Raw genomic sequence first — 20,462 nt, forward strand, 5'->3', positions numbered from 1 at the left:
CCAGCCTAACTAACCAAGATCCAACCAAACTAACCAAGAAACAACTTCATCAGATGACAGTCCTATAACATGTTACACAATAAATCTATGTTTTGTTCGAAAAATGTGCATATTTGAGGTATAAATCAGTTTTACATTGATGCTACCATCACAGCTACCGTCAGAAATAGCACCGAAGCAACCAGAGTAATTACAGACACCAACGTCAAATACCTAAATACTCATCATAAAACATTTCTGAAAAATATATGGTGTATAGCAAATGAAAGACAAAGATCTTGTGAATACAGCCAATATTTCAAATTCTTTAAGTGTTTTACAGCGAAAACACAATATAGCGTTATATTAGCTTACTACAATAGCTAACACACAACAACATTGATTCAATGCAAACGGTAGCGATAGCACAGTTCGACAGATATATGAAATAGCATCCCAAAATGGGTCCTACTTTTGGTGATCTTCCATCAGAATGTTGTACAAGGGGTCCTTTGTCCAGAACCGTCTTTGTTTGGGTTTAGAACGACCTCTTTCCCTCTTGAATTAGCAAGCACACTGGCCCAGTGGCGCGAAGCTCTCCTTCGTGAACAAAGTCAAACAACGCAACACGCCTAACGTCCCGAATAAATTTCAATAATCTAATAAAACTATATTGAAAAAACATACTTTACGATGATATTGTAACATGTATCAAATAAAATCAAAGCCGGAGATAGTATTCGCTTATAACGACGGCTTTCCAGAAGGCGATTCCAGGTTCATCTTCGCGCTTTCGAAAAAACAGGAAATGGCGGACAACTCATTCCAAGAGGATTTATTCCACTTCAGACCAAGATAATCCATTCATTTCTTCTCTCACTTCCTCTTGACATCTAGGGGAAGGTGTATGACGTATATGTATACCAATACGTATCATGCCCATTTATAGGCAAGCCTTTGAACAGAGACCTCGATTTCAGAAATATCACTTCCTGTCAGGAAGTGGGCTGCAGAAGGAGTTCTGTTTCACTCAGAGAAATAATTCAAACGGTTTTAGAAACTAGAGTGTTTTCTATCCAATAGTAATAATAATATGCATATTGTACGAGCAAGAATTGAGTACGAGGCCGTTTGAAATGGGCACCTTTTTCCAAGTTACTCAATACTGACCCTGCAGCCATAAGAAGTTTAAGTGCTAGACCTCAGCTGAATCTGGTAATGAATGCTGGGGCTGTTGAACAAGTTGAGGAGACTAAATTACTTGGTGTTACCTTAGATTGTAAACTGTCATGGTCAAAACATATAGATTCAATGGTTGCAAAGATGGGGAGAAGTCTAGCTGTAATAAAGAGATGCTCTGCTTTTTTGACACCACACTCCTAAAAGCAAGTTCTGCAGGCTTTAGTTTTGTCTAATCTTGATTATTGTTCAGTCGTGTGGTCCAGTGCTGCAAGGAAACACCTAGTTAAGCTGCAGCTGGCCCAGAACAGAGYGGCACGTTTTGATCTTAATTGTAATCAGAGGGCTGATATAAATACTATGCATGCCAGTCTCTCTTGGCTAAGAGTTGAGGAGAGACTGACTGCATCACTTATTTTTATAAGAAACATTCTTGTGTTGAAAATCCCAAATTGTTTGCATAGTCAACTTACACACAGCTCTGACACACACACACTTATCCCACCAGATATGCCACCAGGGGTCTTTTCATAGTCCCCAAATCCAGAACAAATTCAAGAAAATGTACAGTATTATATAGAGCGCTTATTGCATGGAACTTCCTTCCATCTCATATTGCTCAAATAAACAGCAAACCTGGTTTCAAAAAACAGATAAAGCAACACCTCGTGGCACAACGCCTCTCCCCTATTTGACCTAGATAGTTTGTGTGTATGAATTGATATGTAGGCTATGTGTGCCTTTTTAAAAATGTATGTAGTTTTGTCCTTGAGCTGTTCTTGTCTAATGATGTCCTGCATAATGTCATTCTGTATTATGTTTCATGTTTTGTGTGGACGCCAGRAAGAGTAGCTGCTGCTTTTGCAACAGCTAATGGGGATCCTAATAAAATACCAAATACCAAAATACCTGCTGCTGAAAAACATCCCCACAGCATGATGCTGCCACCACCATGCTTCACCGTAGGGAGGGTGCCAGGTTTCCCCCAGACGGGACGCTTGGCATTCAGGCCAAAGAGTTCGATATTGGTTTCATCAGACCAGAGATCATCAAATGATGATCAATGGAAACAGCATGCACCCGAGCTCAATKTTGAGTCTTATAGCAAAGGGTCTGAATACTTATGTATCTGTTTTTATCTTTAATAAATTAGCAAACAATTCTAAAAACCCGTTTTTCTTTGTCATTATGGGGTATTGTGTGTAGAYTGATGAGGACATTTATTTATTTAATCCATTATAGAATAAGGCTGTAACATAACAAAATGTGGAAAAAGTGAAGGGGTCTGAATACTTTCCGAATGCACTGTAGGTAGAGACAGGTCGATTGTGTGTTTATGCAGGCGTGTGTGTGTGTGTGTGTGTGGGGGGGGGGGGTCTAATACACTCGTTCAAACAGGCGTCACACACACACGGTATCCCCAAAATGTTTCCCTTGCTCCCGATTTTTCCCTGTCTCTCTTGTTTCTAGTCCTCCTGGTTTCGACCCTTGCCTGTCCTGACTCCGAACCCACTTGCCTGACCACTCTGCCTGTTCCGTCTTCAAGCCTGCCTATCCCTTTATACTGTTTGGACTCGGATTTGGTTGCTGAACCCCTGCCTGGCCTGACCTCGAGACTGCCATTCGTCTGGAACTGTTTTAAGAACTACAGTCYGAAAAGTTTCTGAAATATACTACCGGCTTTTTTAAGTCTCAGGTTTTTTTTCCAAATATAKGTTTTTTWAAATTTTATTTCCAAGAGCATTTAATTTCTGGATTTGACCGTTTTACTTTGACATGGCAGTTGTCTCACACCCTGACTTTTGAACTTCAGCTAAGTATTTCAACATTAAACATTTTGATAATTGTTACATATTTAATGTACCTGATAAGAAAAAAAGAGTCAAATATGTGCATAAGCACTAAATATATTATTTTCTACGGAATACAGTTCACAGTTTTGCTTCAGTACCATCACACTGAACAAAGTGATCCATTATAGTGCTTTTTCGACATTTTACACATCAAGTCACACAAGATCTGGGAAGTGACAGTGGAGAACAAGGATATGAGAAGTAGTAGTCTTCCTAGGTTTTGGCCTTTCTMGGGAGTTTTTCCTAGCCACCGTGCTTCTACACCTGCATTGCTTGCTGTTTGAGGTTTTAGGCTGGGTTTCTGTACAGCACTTTGAGATATCAACTGATGTAAGGGCTATATAAATAAATTTGATTTGATTTGAGTAGTGATGGTGGAAATCAATACAGTTACATATTGGGATATTATTTGACAATCGCAATATTATTTTAGACGATATTGAAAATATTATTTTACGCTAGTCGACTGTACCTGCACCAAAACTCCAGTATTTTTCCTTCATAGCTTGTTCTCTATCCTCCTTTTTAAATATTGAGCCAATGTAACGGCAGCCTTCCCTCTCTTCACGAGAAGAGAGGGTGTAACAGGGATCGGACCAACACGCAGCGTAGCCAGTGAACACGATACAAAATAACAAAATGTGGCAAACCGATACAGTCCTAGCTGGTGCAGAGAAAACACAAAGACAGGAGACAACCACCCACAAACCCCAACACAAAACAAGCCACCTATATATGATTCCCAATCAGAGACAACACAAAACACCTGCCTCTGATTGAGAACCATATTAGGCCAAACATAGAAAACAGACAAACTAGACACACAACATAGAATGCCCACCCAGCTCACGTCCTGACCAACACTAAAACAAGCAAAACACAAAAGAACTATGGTCAGAACGTGACAGCCAATTTGTTTTCAGCACTTCCATGATTGACCAAAACTCATTTTCTCATGCCGCTCTTGTCCCTCTGCAGCAGACATATGAGTAATATGTTTGGAACATAGAATCACAACAAAATCACAGTATCGAATCGACATATATATCGCATCCGCACCTATGTGATAATATCGTATCATGAGGTCCCTGGCAATTCCCAGCCATACAAACTTTTGCCTGCTCAATACTGCTCATCACATAATATTTTACCGTCTTTATGGTATATTGTAAAAACCTATTTCCAAAGTTATTTTTAACATTTATGGCAATTTATCATTATCCTGTTATAACCACCACACAGTCATTACCACCACAATCTACACATATTTCTTAAAAAATATATATATTTACACATACAATATCACACTCCTGTCTTCTTCAAGTGTAAAGCACTTACATGTCCTCAATATAACTAGTTAAAAATGATAAATACAACCATTTCAACAAGTTATTGCATTGTTTATGGAAGCCTCAAAGTAGGTATTCAAGCACAGGCAGCAAACGGACATAGTTATGCAATATGGATATAAAAAATTATTATGCGGTAGTGCCAAATCCTATAGATAGATAAACCAAATAATCAAAATGTTATGTCACATGCGCCGAATACAACAAGTGTAGAATTTACAATGAAATGCTTACTTACGAGCCCCTTCCCAACAATGCAGTTAACAATAAAGAAAATTAACAAGTAGATAAGAAAAAAGTAAAACAATAAAATAACAATAATGAGGCTATATACAAGGAGTACCGGTAACGAGTCAGTGTACTGTACTGGGGTACGAGGTAGTTGGTGTGATTGATTGAGGTAAAATGTACATGTAGCGCAGCAGTCTAAGGCACTGCATCTCAGTGCTAGAGGCGTCACTACAGACACCTTGGTTCGAATCCAGGCTGTATGACAACCRGCCGTGATTTGGAGTCCCATAGGGTGGCGCACAATTGGCCCAGCATCGTCCAGGTTTGGCCGGTGTAGGCCGTCATTGTAAATAAGAATTTGTTCTTAACTGACTTGCCTAGTTAAATAAAGGTTAAATAAATAAATAAAATCACAACCCATTGTGGTTTTGATTCAGTTTTAAACAAAAATTGATGGTTGTATGATCTGATGGTAATGACAGAAGGGGGTTTGTTTGTTAAATATCATACTTTCATCAACAGAAATACTTTGTTCATTTAATCTGGAAACAAAAACTGATATTGGCTGGGATTATACAATGATTATAATAAAAATTTAAAAAATAATATTTAACAAAAAAAAATTTAAAGAATAAGACAAGCCAAAAGTATCCTTAGTTGCAAAATCACCCACAGATGTAGGACCAGACTATGTATAGATAGGGCCAGGACGTTTTTCTGATCACATGACYTGACCAGGTCCTAGTTATAGCCTCAGTAGCCCAAATTTAGACACTTTTATGAATTATTTAATTTATTAATAAGATGTGGTCTAAGGGCATTCCATTGTGACAGCGTGAGATACTGTAAGTCATGGTCCAATGACTGTACTTGMTAAAAGCATATGTCCCACGTCCGAAACTACATCCATAATTTGTAGACGGTTCTGATTGGTGAGGAGCCATTTGCATTGCCGAGCAGTGAACAGGAAATTATGAAATCCGGTTTTTAGATGCTACTCCAGACTACTGAAATCAAAACCAAACATGGATTGCATGTTGTCTTCTCACTTCACGTGCACACCTGTTTGTTTCACACCCTTGTACACCTGTTTGTTCACACCTGTTTGTTTCACACCCTTGTACACCTGTTTGTTCACACAAGTTTGTCTAGCTAATCAGCCTCGCATTATGGGCACCATGCTTCCCCAGATGGGAAGTAGAGGAACCATGTGCTTGCGTGCAAAGCCAGAACAAAACATTGCCATTCATATTAATGTTCGATTTGGGTAGGGGGTTAGCATCTTAAAACTGGATTTCATAGCAATGCAAACAAGCACTTCTCCATTCAGAACTGTTTACAGTCATTGACCATGACTTCTCGTAAGCTTTCGCAATGGAATGCCCTTAGACCCTTTTTTATTAATAATTCATAAAATGTGTCTAAATTTGGGTTATAGCCTCACATGGTCAGGTAAACTCCTGTACCTATTGGACACAGCAAGCAAGTTTGATCGAATTTAGTCCTGTATGTTTTTTCCATTTTATTTCTAGGTTCTCAGCAGCACTTACCTTAGCTAGAAGATTTTAATGGCCTAATGTGATGCTCCATTAGCCGTTACAGGTTAGGTACTGTTTGGTATAGCAGAGAAAATGTTCAACCAACCTTAACGATACGGCCTCAATTCCCGACAATTCTAAACGTCCATGTCTAGTTTCAAGGGGTTCGTTGCATTTAGAAAATGCTCTGTTATTAAATAAAAATGCTCCATGAAATAATCAAAAAAATGTATACACCATCATCTTGTCTATTTCAAATCTTCTCTCATTGATCAAGACAGGCGAGTGTCTTTTATGGTGGTCCAAAAAAACATTTGTTAGAGGTGCATGCTACCACCTACTGTTCGGGGTGAAAACTGGGGAACTTTAATCCAGAAAAACACAGGGAAATAGGGAAACATACCCCTTTAGTCAGATTCAAGTGTCTGCTCCARTCCCTGCAGGCTTTGGGGCTTGAGGGAAGTACATCTTCAGACAATATTCCCTGCAATGTTTCGGCAGTAAAGTCTTGGAGATCCAGAAACGTTTTTGCTGCATTCACAATTATCTTCAAATCTTCAATTTCTTTTTAGTTTTACTTRTACAATTTATCACCAGTGCAATAAATGCAACAAAATTCAGCTTCTTCACATTCAGTAGCTCAGGATCCCTCAACAACACTTTCTGTAGGCTGCAGGGTATCCATTGCCATTTCTTCCTCATTTGAACTTGCTGGTTCCGCAATTTGCACTGTTTCTGCATAGGAGACATGGTGGACAACCTGGATTCTTGCTACTTTGACCTCCTTCGCCCTTAAAGGGCACTCCTGGACCTCGGGAACGTGGTTCCCACCACAATTGCGGCAGTGTATTTACTGACTCCTCCACAACATATTTATTCCGTCTACACACACTTGCCATGAGGACAAACTTTTTACATTTAAGACACTGCAACGGTCTGTTCACATAAGCTCTCACTGCGTATCTCATATACACCAGCTTTTCATGTGTCAGAGGATATTCTTCATCAAATAGCAATAGCACCGGTAGGCTTTCCTCATTCCTTCCATTCGCCATACGGTTCAATCAATGTGCCTCCACTATTCCTGGTACCTGGTGCTTTAGATTTTCAGCCTCCATTTCCACCGCGACGCCAGAGATGACACCTTTTACTGGTGGCCTGTTCTGAAAATCAAAGCGTTCTACTTCACACTCCAATAATTCCCAGAGACAATGCACTTTCCTTCTGTTCTTCTGGACATATAATACATCAACACCCAACCACTCCTGGTCACTTTAATTAAATTCACCTTTCGCAGTGCATCCTCCACCATCTCCTTGACTGCAAATGGATCTCCCAAAAACACATCCTTACCCATGAAATGTATTCCAACAAGGAATGAAGCATTATTAGACCGATGCCTGTCTTCATTAACAACTTTAGCCCGTTTTGCACCATTCTTCAATGTTAGTTTTCTACTCATGTCTATTTACTTTACTCAACGCACCATCCGATTCAAACAGTGCTTCCGCCATCATCACTTGTTCCTCGTCCGCAGGTGGGTCATCATGACATGCCTGTCTCAATCAATGAGAGGAGATTTGAAATAGACAAGATGGCAATGTACACATTGTTGSATTACTTCAAGGAGCAAAACATTTATTTTATTTAATAATGGAGCATGTTCTTAATTCCAACAAACCCCCGGCAACTAGACATGAACGTTTAGAAAACGATGATTATCTTCCACGTCAGGAATTGAGGAAGTATCGAAAAGGTWAAGGTTGGTCGAAGATTCTCTGTCCTACGCCAAACAGTACCTATCTAATAATACCTATCAGCCAGCTGGAACAGAGTAATGGTCTGACTAGGCAATATTTTGAATAGCTACACGTACCTTGGGGTCCATCCAGCTTGGCTTTCTTCACTGTGAAAACAGAGGAACAGAGTCACACAGGGCAACACCATCTCTTGACAGAACTCTTACACAAAGAACATAACATGCTGGATCCATTTTCCTCCAAAATGACCGTCAATTTCCTCTTTTGTGGGTAGTTCTGAGTCTCACTTTGGTTATTTTCTCTGGATCCCCATTAGCATCCACTCTTGGGGTAAACACAAACATTAAACGATTGTTGTGAATTCTCCAAGGAAATATCAAAACCAACTAATCAAAGTGGCCAAGTGCTCAATAGAAATGGGACACTTTCAGCATGCCTCATGGACGAAAGTGAGTTATTTACTTGTTTGTACCTTACTTTGTTTTCACTGCTCTTTTGCTTGGCATATGCTACTAGCATGTAGTCCATTTAAGTCTATATGTGATTATAGTATTGCCACTTTTTGTCRTCTAATAATTAGTCCTTTTCAACCCCATACCATTTCTAATAACAATCATACGCATCGACAGAAACAATAATATATACAGCAAGACACACCTTATATACCCACATGGAGGAATACTTTTGCCTTTGACTTAGAAGCTTAAAAAAATGAACTAAAACTCTGCTGAAAACAAATACAGATGAAGGCTTTCATATGTGTCACTGCTTGACATCTGGGGTGATTTTACACACAGTACACATTGTTGTGGGACAAAATGAGCCAGCAACCCTGTGGTTATAGGACAAATGCACTACCCCAGTGACAATTCCTGGCAGAGGCTTTAGCGCACCCACATAGACTCCATCCTAAATGGCACCCAATTTCACTTTGTCCTAAATGGCACCCTATTTCACTTCAAAAGGGAACTACTTTTGACCAAAGCGTTGGTAAAATGTACTGCACTATATAGCGAATAGGGAGACATTTGGGACTCCGCCATAGGAGGTTACACTAGTATGACAGGCCTGTTGTGTTTTATCAGTGTGGTGTTGCAGTAGATACAGAAGGAGGTGGTTGGTGGAAATGCAGATTTTTTTTGAGTGCATAGGCTTTACTTGTCTTGTGTTACCATGCAGTCACTGCCTACACTGTGCAAAACAGATTTAGTCACAAGCCTAACTTTCAATAAAGTTTTCTTTATCAAAATATATTCGACATCAATCTCCAGGGACCTCATTTATCAACCGTGCATACGTTTCATAATACAAACTGGCGTGCGTGGGCCACATTATTAGGATTTATCAAAATGTCGCACACTACATATACGCATGTTTTCATTGATAAATCACAGCCATGTCATATTTGTGCGCTCGTGAACTAGCGCTACAACCCTSCCTGGAAAACCCCTTCTATTAACCTTTTATGGTAACAAAAATACCCCCATTTGCTGTATGATTTGGAGATGTTGCAACTGGGCCATAGCCATTTCTATAAGAAAGCAGAAAAGCAAATTTGATCACATTTCTGTATGAGTGTGGGCAGAATGTTTTCATCTTTTGCAGTGACTTAAAAAAAAAATGCATGTTGCCTATAGCGAGTGCCAAACGCTGGACTCATTCTGCAAGAATGATTGTCTATTGAACAAATATTGCACAACAATACTGTAGCCTACCCATACTGTCATAGGCTATACCGGTCTATTTCGTTTTGAGCATGGTTGACTATTGAATGAGCGATGAATAAATGGTAGCCTAATATTTGTTGTGGAGTTGGAATAAACCAGTCATGTCAGAAAAGGAGAGACATGCCCCGCAATATGATTAAGGTCTATATAATTAAAGTAAAATAAATATATTAGGCGACATTCTGCTATATGACCTCATCAACGGCAAATGCCGCTTTTTGTCATTAGGCCTACGTTTTAATGTTTTTATTAGCCTACCACTATTATAATTCCTGTRCATCAAACACCTCGATTTCCCCCCCAAAAATGTGGTTTCTAAACATTTTCCACTACAAGTTGTGYGTATGCATGGTCTGAGATTTGCGTGGAAACATGCACACTTTCCTGTCAATTTCAAAATGTATAAATACCAACCGTTGAGCGAAACTGGCACACGCAAGGTTTAGAGTATTTTTTTGTACCTTTTGATAAATGAGGTCCCAGGGTTGTTTAGATGAAAGCTATAATGCCAAATGTGTTTGTTTTAAAAAAATAAAGAAACAGGGAAGCACCGGTGACTCGGTCAATATTTTTTGGGGGTCAAATGAAGCAGATGCTAAACTACAGGACTGTTTTGCTACACAGACTGGAATATGTTCTGGGATTCTTCCGATGACATTGAGTACATCACATCAGTCACTGGCTTCATCAATAAGTGTGTCGATGACGTCATCCCCACAGTGACTGTACGTACACACCCCAACCAGAAGCCATGGATTACAGGCAAAATCCGCACTGAGCTAAAGGGTMGAGCTKCCGCKTTYAAGRAGCGGGACTCTAACCTGAAAGCTTATAAGAAATCCTGCTATGCCCTCCGACGAACCATCAAACAGGCAAAGCRTCAATACAGGACCAAGATTGAGTCGCACTACACCGGCTACGATGCTCGTCGGATGTGGCAGGGYTTGCAAACTATTACAGACTACAAAGGGAAGCACAGCCGCGAGCTGCCCAGTGACACRAGCCTWMCAGACGAGCTAAATCACTTCTATGCTCGCTTCGAGGTAAGCAACACTGAGGCGTGCATGAGAGCATCAGCAGTTCTGGATGACTGTGTGATCACGCTCTCCATAGCTGATGTGAGTAAGACCTTTTAACAGGTCAACATTCACAAGGCCGCAGGGCCAGACGGATTACCAGGACGTGTACTCAGAGCATGCGCTGACCAACTGGCAAGTGTCTTCACCGGCATTTTCAACCTCTCTCTGACGGAGTCTGTAATACCAACATGTTTCAAGCAGACCACCATAGTCCCTGTGCCCAAGAACACTAAGGTAACCTGCCTAAATGACTACTTACCCATAGCACTCATGTCTGTAGCCATGAAGTGCTTTGAAAGAATGGTCATGGCTCACATCAACACCATTATCCCAGAAACCCTAGACCCATTTCAATTTGCATACCGCCTCAACAGATCCACAGATGATGCAATCTCTATTGCACTCCACACTGCCCTTTCCCACCTGGACAAAAGAAAGACCTAAGTGAGAATGCTATTCATTGACAACAGCTCAGCGTTCAACACCATAGTACCCTCAAAGCTCATCACTAAGCTAAGGACCCTGGGACTAAACACCTCCCTCTGCAGCTGGATCCTGTACTTCCTGACGGGCTGCCCCCAGGTGGTAAGGGTAGGTAACAACACATCCGCCACACTGATCCTCAACAGGAGGGCCCCTCRGGGGTGCGTGCTCAGTCCCCTCCTGTACTCCCTGTTCACTCATGACTGCATGGCCAGGCACGACTCCAACACCATCATTAAGTTTGCAGATGACACAACAGTGGTAGGCCTGATCACCGACAACGATGAGACAGCCTATAGGAAGACCTGGCCGTGTAGCGCCAGAACAACAACCTCTTCCTCAACATGATCAAGACAAAGGAGATGATTGTGGACTACAGGAAAAGGAGGACCAAGCACTCCCCCATTCTCATCGACAGGGCTCCAGGTTGAGAACTTCAAGTTCCTTGGTGTCCACATCACCAACAAACTATCATGGTCCAAACACACCAAGGCAGTCGTGAAAGGGCATGACAAAGCCTATTCTCCCTCAGGAGACTGAAAAGATTTGGCATGGGTCCTCAGATCCTCAAAAAGTTCTACAGCTGCACCATTGAGAGCATACTGACTGGTTGCATCACTGCCTGGTATGGCAACTGCTCGGCCTCCGACCACAAGGCACTACAGAGGGTAATGCGTACAGCCTAGTACATCACTGGGGCCAAGCTTCCTGCCATCCAGGACCTCTATACCAGGCAGTGTCAGAGGAAGGCATAAAAATCAAAGACTCCAGCCACCCTAGTCATAGACTGTTCTCTCTGCTACCGCACGGCAAGCGGTACCGAAGCGCCATGTCTAGGTCCAAAAGGCTTCTTAACAGCTTCTACCCCAATCCATAAGACTCCTGAACAGCTAATCAAATGGCTACCGAAACGATCTTCACCCCCCCCCACCCCCTTTTACACTACTGCTACTCCCTGTTTATTATCTATGCATAGTCACTAACTCTACCTACATGTACATATTACCGCGACTAACCGGTGCCCCCGCACATTGACTCTGTACTGGTATCCCCTGTATATAGCCTCTCTATTGTTATTTTACTGCTGCTCTTTAATTACTTGTTACTTAAATGTTTTACTTATCTATTTTTACTTAAAGAAATTGAACCAACTTGTGCTGAAGGATACCTCTGTCATTCAGCCAGTTCAGGAACAAACAACAATAATTTGAAAGATTGCCTAATAGGCCTATGACTACGTGGTACAGCTATTTGTAGGCTATAGCCTAATGTAAATACAAATACATATAGCTTAATATCATTGCACTGTTTGTGATGAGAGCTTTAGTTTCATTGTATTGTGTAGTTTACAATACGCTGTATCATAAATAAATGTTGATTTGATTCGCTTGAATACATGGTTACAATACACCTTATTACAGAATAAAAGAAAACAGAGGAACTATCAATTAATTTAATTGCACAGATTAAACATGCTATCAAATCGATTGACCAAGTACTGAAATCATAGTCACACACCTCACACCACACCTCAGCCTAGCCCATAGGCTTATATGTTTTGATAAGGATTGTATCACAACTGAAGTGGCCAAATAACTTCTTAAAATGAAGCACATGAATCCGCTTTATAACCGGTGTAGAGCCCAACTCCTAACTGGTATACGTAGGCGGTGCGTGAGTTTCAAGTTTGGGTTAGATCATTTTCACCATAAAAATGTTTACCTTTTAGAATAAAGCATTACATGCATTTTCGCATTTGCGGGTGTTTTCCCGATAATTGATTGCATTTTGGAACATTCGCGCTTATAGCCTACTGCTGTGTGCGCATTGCAGCGCTTATAATGTCAAGAAATAACCTAATAGTTGATCAACATTTTAAGCTTAACATTCTGTCCTGTTGCATCAGCCTCATTGTTAAAAAAAAAAAATGTATGCGAGTGGTTGTATTAATTTGGTATCGATCGCATCCCACAACTGTCCCAGAGTAGGTTTGGAATATGTATTTCTTGCACAGAAGGACAAGTTGACCAATACAATAGGTCAACTTTTGTACTAGGGATGATAGTAGAATGACAGGCTAGTGCTTTTGTTGTTCGTTAGGCCTACTCATCTTGTTGGCTGATGAAAAGTAGGCTAAATGTGGACAGCTCTTCTAACATCTTCAATAGGCGCCTCAGAATTTGATAAGAGGGACTCGCGCAGTTGCGTCCCCGATATCCGTCTTCGCTTGGAGCCTACTTCTTAGCGGAGATGCCTGTGAGAAGGACCCGATAACGTGACATGCATTGGCTAATAAGAATTGAAATATCTGAGAGAGCCATGTGAGTGAGAGGTGYTTCGGAGCACAGCAGCCGGGATAAGGGAATCATTATTATATTCAGCCCAAGGGCACAATGGCCACTTTGGCATGGATTTTTGAGGAGGCATTACGGCCACACAAGGAGGATGCCGCCGGGAAATTCGAGACCTGGTGCTGCAAATATCAAGTTMTTTTCAAATTGTGAATGACAGACTGCTTAAGGGCGCGCAGCCTGCACAAACCAGAGCTCATGCCTTTCATGCAACTTTTTTCAAATCCTCATTAGTCGTATCATGCAGGCTTAGAATGTATTAAAAAACAAAACATATAGCCCAACGTTTGTAGAACAACTAAAGGTGCATAAATAACTCTAAATTAAGCATATAGGAGTTTCTATTTCTTTGTTAACCGCTCAACACAGAATAGCTGCATGCGCGCACTTCCTTGGAAATCGTTTAGAGAAAATATCCTTTATATAATTWAGCTATGTTCAATTGTRTTCTTCATAATATAAAATAATGCCACAAAATTATAAAATGAACTAGTGTAGCCCACAGCCATTAGGGCCTAACAAGGACAACTCAGAGTATGCTGTTCTGTTCTTCTGAATTAGACTACATTTTCTTCATATCATGTTTCTTTAGACCTGTCTAAAATAAAACATGGATTGATTGTGATGGTGTAGGCYATATTACAGGGATTTATTAGACTTTTTAAAATGTAGATGTTCCAAAGGTCTGCATCAGTGGCTTGTAGACTATGCGTGGAAGACAGAAGATGCTCAGAGTGTTAATTTTAATTAGACCGGTCCGTGGAGTTTTATGAACATCAAGGCAGACACATGGTGAATTTGTATCCTATATCTTGTTGGTGTGATAAGGTACATGTGGCTAAACCCCCACTCACACTCCGCCGAGCTGCAGGGAATGAGACATGTACAGTTAAGCAGTGGTCTCAGCTCACGTGGAACCTGTTCTCCCCTACTGTCAACAAAGTCCCTAAAGCCATTGATGGTGGAGGAGCACGGGAGGGAGAAGCGTTGGCACCGGATGTGAATGCCTTCTTCCCCGAATCCCAGAGGGAAAGGCTCTAGCCAACTCTCTCGCTCCAGGATGTTTGCCTGACGTACCAGGTGTGTGTACTCGGGACTGTGCTGCAGCCTGATCCGCTCCGGACGTGCCTTTTTAAAGCTTGTGGTTGTGAACAGGCGGGTTCTCTTGTTGTTTATACGGCTGGATAGGAACTGCTGGTGATTGAGTGTGACAATTTTTTTATTTTCACTGAGGGAGTTTTACCCCTCTTCCAGCCACTGCACTTCCAGAGTTTTTGTACCTGGCCTTTCTTTTAGTCCCTCTAAAGAGCGAATGAGTTTGTCAAAGTGGTCAAGCCTCCGATGGGCCTTCGAGTACACACACGTAGCCTACAGTTCATCATTCCCGCCACCGCCAGAGAGAAGACAGGGAAGAAACCACTATCAACCTACCTCTAGGCTGCTATACATATTTATTTAGTTTGTCATTCTATCGTTTTTCATGGAACTTGTGGTAATTAAAATGTAATTGACAGAAATAGTTTAACCAGCTCTGTGTATTCTCAAATTCAAAAAAGTGAGGGAGCGCTGCTCCCCCGTGCTCCGGCAGCATTACACCCGACAGTACAGTACAATATAGTACAGCACAGTACAGTAGTGTTCAGTACAGTAGAGATTAGTACAGTAAAATAGAGTTCTGTACCGTAGAGTATACTTCAGTACCACAGGAGGTTGGTGGCACCTTAATTAGGTTGTGGTAATGGTTTTGAGTGAAATAAGTGAAATGGTATCAAATACTCCAAACACATGGTGTATTTGATACCATTTCACGCCATTCCATTTGCTCCATTCCAGCCATTATTATCAGCCGTCCTCCCCTCAGCAGCCTCCACTGTTCAGTACAGTACTGACCTATTCTCTACTTKTATTTACTGTACTGTGCTGTCTGAGGGAGAGAGAGGGAGGGCTTGTCCAGACTGTTTTCACACTCTTGCTTCGACCACCACGTGACAGAAAGGGAAAGAAAACAATTATTAGCTGAATATAACAGTATGCCAGTGGAAGGGAGGAAAGTAGCAAGTGACCTCCTATGAATCCCCATTGTAGACAATTGTTGCAGTCATTCTCGTTACAGATTTTTTGGGTCATTCTGTTACCAACTTGGTAAAATCACTTAATAAATCATAAACCAAATTGTTATCAGTAAAAACAGTAAATAATTGGTAGGTCTACCTTAACTTGTTAATTCTGTGAACTTCCATTATCCTCCCTCCTCATGAGGGAGCGAAATTTGAAAATAAATTTTTGGTAACAGAACGACAAGACACCAGGCAATACTTCTTAAACTAACAGAAGGCAAATTTCTGGTAAAGTAAATATAAGTGTTGATATTAGTTGGCAGGGGTGTTTACTTCCACATGATTGTGTTTTGATGTATTTTTAATACTTACGTTACAGCCTTATTCTAAAATGGATTAAATAAAAAATGTTCCTCATCAATCTACACACAATACCCCATAATGACAAAGTGAAAACAGGTTTTTATAAATGTTTGCACATTTCTAAAAAATTTAAACAGAAATACCTTACTTACATAAGTATTCAGACCCTTTGCTATGAGACTCGAAATTGAGCTCAGGTGCATCCTGTTTCCATTGATCATCCTTGAGATGTTTCTACAACTTGTAGTCCATTTGTGGTAAATTCAATTGATTGGACATGATTTGGAAAGGCACACACCTGTCTACATAAGGTTCCACAGGTGACGGTGCATGTCAGAGCAAAAACCAAGGAAGAGCTCCGAGACAGGATTGTGTCGAAGCACAGATCTGGGGAACGGCACCAAAACATTTCAGCAGCATTGAAGGTCCCGAAGTGGCCTCCATCATTCTTTAATGGAAGAAGTTTGGAACCACCAAAACACTTCCTATAGCTGGCCGGCCGGACAAAATGAGCAATCAGGGGAGAAAGGCCTTGGTCAGGGAGGTGACCAAGAACCCGATGGTCACCCTGAAAGAGCTCCAGAGTTCCTCTGTGGAGTTGTGAGAACCTTCCAGAAGGACAACCATCTCTGYAGCACTCCACCAATCAAGCCTTTATGGTAGAGTGGCCAGGCGGAAGCCACTCCTCAGTAAAAGGCACATGGCAGCCTGCTTGGAGTTTGCAAAAAGACACCTAAAGGACTCTCAGAGCATGAGAAACAAGATTCTCTGGTCTGATGAAACCAAGATTGAACTCTTTGACCTGAATGCCAAGAGTGGAGACTGTTATAGCAGCAAAGAGGGGACCAACTCCATACTAATGCCCATGATTTTGGAATGAGATATTCAACAAGCAAGTGTCCACATACTTTTGGTCATGTATTGTACATGGAAATCCTCAACTGTACACTATAAATTCCTGTTGTTCTATTCTGAGAGTGCGGGTTGAATATCTTTTGTGGCTCTGTCTCTATAAAGCCCACTCTCTCCCTCTGCAGTACTTTTTAAACAGCTCTGATGTAACTGAAGCCTTAGTTAATGCCCCACACTCTCACTACACACACACACACACACACACACACACACTACACTCTCTCTCTATGGCAGGGCCTGTGTAGCCTACAAACACACACTCAATAACAGTGCATCCCACCGAGAGTTTTAAAATTCAACAACCCTCACCTGCACAGCTGATAATATTCAATACAGGCCTGCTTGGACAAAGTCTCCATGACAACGGACAAAAGGGGACGATGTGTGAAATTCCCTGACTAAGCGAGAGAAGAGGCATTACACGCTGAACTAGTGATGAGAGTCTTACTGGAATACCAATGAAGTTACTGTATTATTAGATTGCACAGAGGCTGAAGCATCTGTGCCTGCCGGTAGTTACAAACAGAGAAAATCCTATGTTGTGTTGGTGAAGAACTATTCTGTATCTCCTTCAACGCTTTGTTGGCTGAACATCTGAAATAGATCCAGTTCATTTTCAAACCCTAAATGAATATCCAAATTCTATACCCATTGTAACTCTGCCAGGCAGCACTGCAAATTAAACCGTTCAATATTGGACTGAAAGTGGAGAATCAAATAAAATTGCCTTTTCATCACTGGAAACACACAAGTCTAAATGTAGCAGCAGATGAGAACAGACCACCAGCTGATTGTGTTCCAGCAGGACTAGAAACGGCTCAGGCAATATATCAGTACGTGAGAAGGATCAATGGGAAATAGATTTAATTGCAGAAAGGCATGGAGCTAATGCTTAATAATAGTTCTGAATCATGCCCATGTAAATTATTCAGGGAGGAACCTACGCTCACAAACAATATACGTTCACGCACATTTACACACACAGATACACACATACATACATGCATGCATGCCTAATGACACACACATACATTACACACACACAATACACTAATCAATACAGTAAGAATATCGGTTCAACAGGTACAGCAAGCTCCACAAGTAGATTTGGAAAATATCAGGGAGTGAGTTTTCCGGAACAAACTTGTTTTAAACACCAAGTAAACCAAGGTTATGTTGGTCTGTTCCACCAGGGAAAGTCCAACACAGCATGGGATACAATTAAGTATGGGGGGAGTACAACTTCAGGAAGTGGCAGAAACCAAACTACTAGGAGTGCAGCTAGACAACTGCTTACCATGGTCGTCTCAAATAACTCATCTATGTAAAAAAAAATATTAAAACTGCATGCATGATCAGAAGGATAGCTAAATATTAACCCGGGAAAGATTCTTAAGCAAATAACCCAAGCATTAATTGGGAGTCAGGTGAACTACTGTTCTGTGGTCTAGGGAAATGCATCAGCATGTCACACCCTGGCCTTAGTTATCTTTGTTTTCATTATTATTTTAGTTAGGTCAGGGTGTGACATGGGGAAGTATGTGTTTTGGGTTGTCTAGGGGTTTGTAGGTTTAATGGGGAAATGTCTTGTCTAGGTGTTTGTATGTCGATGGCTGCCTGGATTGGTTCTCAATTAGAGACAGCTGTGGTTTATTGTCTCTAATTGGGAGCCATATTTAAGGCAGCCATGGGCATCATGTGTTTGTGGGTAATTGTCTATGTTGAACATTTGTTGCTTGTCCATGCACTTACGTCATTTAGCTTCACGGTCGTTNTTAAAGAAATTGAACCAACTTGTGCTGAAGGATACCTCTGTCATTCAGCCAGTTCAGGAACAAACAACAATAATTTGAAAGATTGCCTAATAGGCCTATGACTACGTGGTWMAGCTATTTGTAGGCTATAGCCTAATGTAAATACAAATACATATAGCTTAATATCATTGCACTGTTTGTGATGAGAGCTTTAGTTTCATTGTATTGTGTAGTTTACAATACGCTGTATCATAAATAAACATTGATTTGATTAGCTTGAATACATGGTTACAATACACCTTATTACAGAATAAAAGAAAACAGAGGAACTATCAATTAATTTAATTGCACAGATTAAACATGCTATCAAATCGATTGACCAAGTACTGAAATCATAGTCACACACCTCACACCACACCTCAGCCTAGCCCATAGGCTTATATGTTTTGATAAGGATTGTATCACAACTGAAGTGGCCAAATAACTTCTTAAAATGAAGCACATGAATCCGCTTTATAACCGGTGTAGAGCCCAACTCCTAACTGGTATACGTAGGCGGTGCGTGAGTTTCAAGTTTGGGTTAGATCATTTTCACCATAAAAATGTTTACCTTTTAGAATAAAGCATTACATGCATTTTCGCATTTGCGGGTGTTTTCCCGATAATTGATTGCATTTTGGAACATTCGCGCTTATAGCCTACTGCTGTGTGCGCATTGCAGCGCTTATAATGTCAAGAAATAACCTAATAGTTGATCAACATTTTAAGCTTAACATTCTGTCCTGTTGCATCAGCCTCATTGTTAAAAAAAAAAAATGTATGCGAGTGGTTGTATTAATTTGGTATCGATCGCATCCCACAACTGTCCCAGAGTAGGTTTGGAATATGTATTTCTTGCACAGAAGGACAAGTTGACCAATACAATAGGTCAACTTTTGTACTAGGGATGATAGTAGAATGACAGGCTAGTGCTTTTGTTGTTCGTTAGGCCTACTCATCTTGTTGGCTGATGAAAAGTAGGCTAAATGTGGACAGCTCTTCTAACATCTTCAATAGGCGCCTCAGAATTTGATAAGAGGGACTCGCGCAGTTGCGTCCCCGATATCCGTCTTCGCTTGGAGCCTACTTCTTAGCGGAGATGCCTGTGAGAAGGACCCGATAACGTGACATGCATTGGCTAATAAGAATTGAAATATCTGAGAGAGCCATGTGAGTGAGAGGTGYTTCGGAGCACAGCAGCCGGGATAAGGGAATCATTATTATATTCAGCCCAAGGGCACAATGGCCACTTTGGCATGGATTTTTGAGGAGGCATTACGGCCACACAAGGAGGATGCCGCCGGGAAATTCGAGACCTGGTGCTGCAAATATCAAGTTMTTTTCAAATTGTGAATGACAGACTGCTTAAGGGCGCGCAGCCTGCACAAACCAGAGCTCATGCCTTTCATGCAACTTTTTTCAAATCCTCATTAGTCGTATCATGCAGGCTTAGAATGTATTAAAAAACAAAACATATAGCCCAACGTTTGTAGAACAACTAAAGGTGCATAAATAACTCTAAATTAAGCATATAGGAGTTTCTATTTCTTTGTTAACCGCTCAACACAGAATAGCTGCATGCGCGCACTTCCTTGGAAATCGTTTAGAGAAAATATCCTTTATATAATTWAGCTATGTTCAATTGTRTTCTTCATAATATAAAATAATGCCACAAAATTATAAAATGAACTAGTGTAGCCCACAGCCATTAGGGCCTAACAAGGACAACTCAGAGTATGCTGTTCTGTTCTTCTGAATTAGACTACATTTTCTTCATATCATGTTTCTTTAGACCTGTCTAAAATAAA

At 40.9% G+C, this 20,462-nt stretch overlaps 1 protein-coding gene across 1 annotated transcript in view; it reads right to left on the reverse strand.

The window, feature by feature from the left end:
- The window catches only part of LOC111979835 (protein unc-13 homolog A-like), an 86,521-nt gene that overhangs the window by 53,270 nt on the left and 12,789 nt on the right, over positions 1–20,462 (reverse strand). The window contains 1 exon segment of the mRNA XM_070448770.1: positions 8,006–8,035. Within this exon segment, the coding sequence (XP_070304871.1) occupies positions 8,006–8,035 (30 nt within the window).

This window comes from Salvelinus sp. IW2-2015, linkage group LG19, assembly GCF_002910315.2.
Source record: "Salvelinus sp. IW2-2015 linkage group LG19, ASM291031v2, whole genome shotgun sequence".
NCBI lineage: Eukaryota > Metazoa > Chordata > Actinopteri > Salmoniformes > Salmonidae > Salvelinus > Salvelinus sp. IW2-2015.